The sequence below is a fragment of the Acyrthosiphon pisum genome, chromosome A1, assembly GCF_005508785.2.
Source record: "Acyrthosiphon pisum isolate AL4f chromosome A1, pea_aphid_22Mar2018_4r6ur, whole genome shotgun sequence".
In the NCBI taxonomy this organism is placed as follows: Eukaryota; Metazoa; Arthropoda; class Insecta; order Hemiptera; family Aphididae; genus Acyrthosiphon; species Acyrthosiphon pisum.
In genome coordinates this window covers 68020564-68026709 of record NC_042494.1, presented here as the reverse complement: position 1 = coordinate 68026709, position 6146 = coordinate 68020564, and the positions used below count along the sequence as shown (strand labels likewise).

General features: G+C 32.0%; 1 protein-coding gene across 2 annotated transcripts in view; it reads right to left on the bottom strand.

Annotated features, from left to right (window-relative positions):
• LOC100159704 (cullin-3-B) overlaps positions 1–5674 on the bottom strand; it is a 7040-nt gene extending 1366 nt beyond the window's left edge. The window contains exons 1-2 of one of the 2 annotated variants that reach the window (XM_008191709.3): positions 5209–5631; positions 2565–5041 (exon numbers count right to left, since the gene is read on the bottom strand). In XM_008191709.3, the coding sequence (XP_008189931.1) occupies positions 2623–5004 (2382 nt within the window). In that variant the 5' untranslated portion in view covers positions 5005–5041; positions 5209–5631 and the 3' untranslated portion in view covers positions 2565–2622. Of the gene's footprint in view, positions 1–2564 lie in introns of both variants that reach the window. The other variant, XM_029487412.1, reaches the window with a different exon arrangement.
• Between the last annotated feature and the right edge of the window lie 472 nt (positions 5675–6146).

The following is a 6146-nucleotide window of genomic DNA, read 5'->3' as shown; positions in this document are numbered from 1 at the left end:
ATTTGAATTTGGTCGTCAAGTCTACTTGAAATCATTTTTCCACATTTTGATATTATCCCCCAAATTTCTAAAAAATGTCATAAGAGTATTTATAAATTTATTTCAATTTTTGGAGAAGTTAAAACCAAAAAATCAATAATGTTGAAAAGTCAATTTCAAGTAGACTTGACGACAAATTTAAATCTATTTTTAGAATTCTTATCACTTCATTAGATAAATTGGTATGTCCGGCAAAGGATTTGTCTAAAATCCTATATAGAGCGTGTTAGACAAAAACAGAAAATCGCGGTATCGAATCCCCTTAATTTAAAATACAGCAAATATATTATAATACTCATACAGGAATAAGAACAGAACTGTATTTACTTTTATTTATTGAAGGGGGCCCCACAACTAAATATTCTAGGTCTTAACCCAGGCTGAGATAGATACAGTACTAAATAATTTATATTATTTTAACAAACCTAAAAATTTATTTTTTTAGTTATCATAATTAACAATTGGTTGCACCTATTAAATTTAATACAATATAATAAAGTAAACAATAAATTGTGCCGTTTGACATATTACAAATGAATTATTATTGCTGCAGCCTGAAGATAGATATTTTAAGTATTTTTCCAATTTTGGTACTCTAATATTATAATGATTTATAGGGCTGCTACGTGCGCATGTGTTGTCTCCTTCTTACAAACATACAGCACATCAAATTGTTGTTCATAAGAATCCATTCTGTGTTAATTTCTTTTTTTAAGTGAATTAGCCTATAGTATTATCAAATTTAAAAGTAAGAATATTATCTTGAGCATCATCTGGACTTTTATTAATGTTTTAATTTTAAAGTCAGTTATAACAAAACTATGTAAAATATTTAAATGTTATAATTTTAAAATGCTCATAACTCACCTTAAAATGTAAATATCAAATAATAGCTATCATACTTTAGATAATATTCTTACCTTTACATTAGAGTATAGGTAAATTAAATGTTATAATTAAAATAATAAAAGAACAATAAGTGGATTTTTATTAACATACATTAGCTTATGTTTTGTTTGTAAGACGGATACTTCACATGGCAGGTGAAACATCCTCTTAATCGAAATATAAGATCTTTGCTCAAATATAGATTCATACATTTACAAAGATAATGAGCACAATATTTGAAATACAACAAAAATTATTCATCTGATATGAATCAATTTTTTTATTAGTTAACTACTAAATAATGGTATTTACAATGGACTATCTATGTGATACTACTGTAACTTGTATGAAAAACAATGTTTCAAATTAAAAAAATTGGTAGGTAAATGCAAATTAATTTCAAAGTTGCTATGTATTTTATGTTTTTAAATGTATGATTAGAACACCTTATATACCCGCCGTGGCCGTCTGTTAGTTACCAGTACATAAATAGTATAATATAGAATTATAATTTATTGCATTGTATTAAAATAGGTTAAGAAACTAGAATTTAGTACGTTTGCAGAGTGAGCTTTCCTTACTTGTTTATTATTTCTTTTACAATTGACAATGTTTGAAAAATTAAAATAATATTTTTTAGATAATACCAACAATATTCTCAACATATCTCAAAATATTTTTACTTACAAATACAAGGGATTGACAATTATATTGTATGTAAGAAGCGTATTGAGATATAATTTAAGTAAATAATCAATGGTACATTAGATATGTTAAATTTGTTATTAATAGTTGTAACATGGCAGATAGTATGACATTATTCTGATAATATATTATATATTATTACCTAACTAACAAATAACAGTTAGATAACTATTATGGCAATAAAATGTTGACTATTACATTAAATGTATATGTAAGTTTATGAAATTATTATATGCATCTTACCAATTTAAGAAATTAACATGGCTGGGAAAGTTAATTCATTTTTTTGATTCACTTAAGTTAAGTTAATATGCATCAATAACAAAAAGTTTAAAGTTAATTTACTTTTTTTTATACTAAAATGCTCGCATACTTTATTTTTTACCAACCGAAAACTAAATTATAGACTATATTAGTGTTTATACAGTATTTCCATGTAGTATGTATTTCATTAGAGTTTTACATTTCTAAAAAAAGAACAATAGTTATCTATCTAATAAGTTAGATTAAAAAGTTATAACATTTTTTACTTGTTACTTTTTTGACATTAAAACAAAATTGTTTGAAATAGTGAAATGTAATTAAATTAAATACAAATTAAACTTACTTCTTAAAATTAAAAATTAATATGTTAATTTCACTTTAATTAAAAAATAAATTTAGTAAGTTAATGAAAATCCAAAAGTAATAAGTTAAGTTAAAAAATTAAAATTAAATTAACTTTAACTTTTTAACTCGTTAATGCCCAGCCTTGGAAATTATAAATTTAATTTACTAAATATTATCAGTATAAAATAAATGAGAAATAGGTAGTTTTTAAGAACAAATAAATATATATAGATATTTCTGCTCATAAGCACATGATACATTATAATATGTATGTTACAAATTCAACTTATAGCTATGAAAAAAAAGTTACTTGAAATATTTACCTTATTTATAGGTGTATATATATACAATATATATATTGATGGAGGTACAATATAATATTTATGCAACATAATTGTAAGTATTTCGGTCTTCTGGTGTGCGTGCTAAATACTCTCTTTCGATTAAGCATTCAATACGTTTCTTAATAAGAACAGGTGAAGGCATAAACCTCGATCTTAATTGTTCAGTTACCTCCATAATAAGTGTATTGTGTGTAAGCGTTTTACGAGCTTTCATAATGCGTACAAGTGCTGCTTCTATTTCATGTTTTCGATCTTCTTCAACTTTGTCTTTAGTCTTCCTTCGCTCTGGCTCATTTTCTCCTTTGGTAGTGATTGACTGGATTTTAACACGATACAACTTTGAAGTATAGGACTCGTTGATAGAAAACTCGTGATGAGGTTCTATCTCTTTTGTTTTGGGACTTTTCAACAATACCCTTTGTGATGGTTTACCCATTGCCAAAGATTGTAATGCCCTAGTCAAGTCTTTTTCATTTATGTCCGTTTCATTCATTATCATTTCCATTGTCATCTTTTCATAGCTATTGAACAGCATCAATATTGCCATTTGATAAGTTGATACTTGGAAAATATGCTTACGTGCAGACGAATTAGCATTGTTCACGCTGGTACCAGAGTTAGAAGATGTAGAAACAACAGTACTACCACTTCCATTTGAACTTATTACAGACGTTGCACTATTCTCTCTACGGTTGTCATTGAAAATAGCAGTTAAATCTGCGGAACCTAATTGTGGCTGAAGACGAAGTTGTCTGCCATTATGTTTGCCCAAATAAAAAGTTCTGAATTCTTCATATGCCAAACGCGCTATGCTTGGTACATTACACTTTGGAGTAGTTGTTGGTAATGGCCAAAATCCAGTAGTTAGAACACGAACTGATAAATCAATATTGTTGCAATTGGATGCAGGCGAATTGGACAGGTACAGTTTGAATGATTCCATAATGGTGTTTGACAAAGACATGTCTTTAAACATTCCTTCTAGTTTAGAAGTAAATTGACATCCACATTCAGTTTTTAATTTTGAGATCATATTTTTCTCATTATCATCACTCACAGACTTGTTCAACAACAATCTTTTAGCTAAATGTTGTTTGTAGTATGTTTCAAAAACATCCTTGTCCTGTAAAAATCGGAACAATACCATGGCTTTGTCTAGCACAGGTTCTAAATCATTTTCATCAATACCGCGGACTCCTTTTTTCAATTTGTCATCAATAAATAATGACATATATTCAGGAGACTTTGGGTTAAGATTTAGAAAATGTTCAAAGTCCGAAGATATTGTTTGTTTAAACATTTTATCACTTGCAAACGAATTATACAAAAAATAATCCAATTTGTCTTTGAGATCTAATAAGCTTTGTACATATGTGACGGGATTTAAATCAGTCTCGTCTTCTTTGACTAATGATCGGCCTTCTTCTCGTAAATACTTACTTAAGCAGTCTGACATGGTTTTTAAACCGTCAGACAAATTGCTCAGTAGCTTATACATACAAGCCAGATCTTTTGTTCTCTGATTCTTTAACATGAAAACAAATCCAGAGTTTTCCATTTCGACAATAGTTTTCATATGCTTTTTAATTAGCTCTTCTTCAACTACTTGAATTACACGACTTTCTGTAGAAACATCTAGGTAATTTTTAGCTCGTTCAGCTTCTTCATTTATTCGAGATTCAGCTTTTTTAATATAAATGGAAGCACTGTTTTCAGCCAAAAGCATTTGACTTTCAACATTGTAAAATTCACTAGACTGAGCAAGGAACGGGCGTTCGAAATCTTCTTGATAAACTAATCTATTTTGTATACCTAATATCATAAGCATTTGACAGGCGTTCTTCAATGCGATACGGTCTATCACTTCACCATTCCTTTCTTTCATCACCATGCTCAACAATGTCTCGCGTAAGTGATCTCGTACGCGGTCGTGCCGCACAATTATGTCACGAAATAGTACGAGCCCAAGATTATAAACACTGTCGACTTCGTTGTTCTTCACATACACCTTGTCCATGTACATGAGGATGTCTCTAATCATGACCATTGATGTTTGATGGTCCCTCCAACACTCGTCCAGGGTTTGCAGGAAGTTATTGTTTAAAGCAATGAGTACGTCTTCGCGCACCTTTGTCTCCAAGTGCGTAGACACTGTGTCCCTCATGCCATTGTATAAGCGTTCACCGTGCTTCAACAGTATCATTGTATATGCGTTGCGATACAGCTCTTCGAAGCTCAGGCATGAGTTGTTTTTCTTGTGTATCTCCTGTATGGCGTTTTTCAGCATCGCCCAGGTGTTATCAACAAACTTCTCGTCAGTGCGAGATGGGAACGCCTTGACACGCATGTTGCCCCTTTTCTTTGGCACAGTACTGTTCATGATACTCGTGCGTCTCCTTCCCAGCGGGTCACTACTCATAGTTGGCACGCAGTCACCATCAGTGCACGACGGTCGTCTGTCAAATGAAAATGGTCGAATGTATAAAAAAACATGTCACACCAGTCGGGACACAAATTAATGATTTAGCAGTACTTGATGGTGGTCTTGGGATATCCGTCGAGTGCGAATAAGAGGGGGGTGAGGGGGGAGATGTGAAAAAAAATGGGAGACCGTGAAAAATACCCGTATGTACGAGACTCCGTTCTTCCTCCTCCGTTCGAACGACTGACGAATATCAACTATTATTTCCGGTCTACAGTCGTCGAAGTCTGATTGCGTAGATCGTTTTGCAGTCACCGAGGTGGACTTTGCTAGTACGATGTCTGAATGATCGCGCGGGGCCAACGATAAACTAAAACTGATGCGGCAACATAGAGCAGCATGCTCAATTTCGGATAATCGGACACTTTCACACGAAATAGAGCAGTGATCAGACGAAAAAAAAAAATCTCAACGCATTGAAATCATTTGAGTATTTGACTATGTTTCAAAACATAAGAACTAAGAACACACTACTATCAGTATAATACTGTACACATATATAATTAGTCCATTTAAAATATTGTAGTATTGTACAGTCGCCTACAGTGGTGTTGAAAATAATATTATAGACTATAGAGTGTATACTGTCTGTATATAATATAATTTGATGTCATTTCAGACACGATTTTTTCGTTGTTCGTTAGGTTATGTTGGTTATCACAGGTCTGTTCTTTTTTTTGTTCCATGAAAACTGTGGCTAAATTCGAATATTTTGTCATGGTCTACAACCACAGATGTATGTTTATATATTTGTGACTGATCGGCACTGAACCGTCTACCAGAGGGCAGATACCCGAGAGTGAGTACTGACTACAACTGACTTCTGAGAACTGCCTCTATGGTGCTGAGAGTGCCCTAAGGCCTAAGCCACTTTGCAGTTTGCACCCTGCAGCAAACAGCTAAAAATGGCGTCCCCGATAACCCAACTGCAATATCTACATTCTATACATAGGGCCTATGTAGGTATAGAGTATAGTACATTGGTAGCAATTTAGGGCCCGTCTTACAATTATAGTTTAAACCTCGGTTACGCTTGAATCACTGATTTTACCGGCCGAATTCGGTGGTTTAACCGGAGT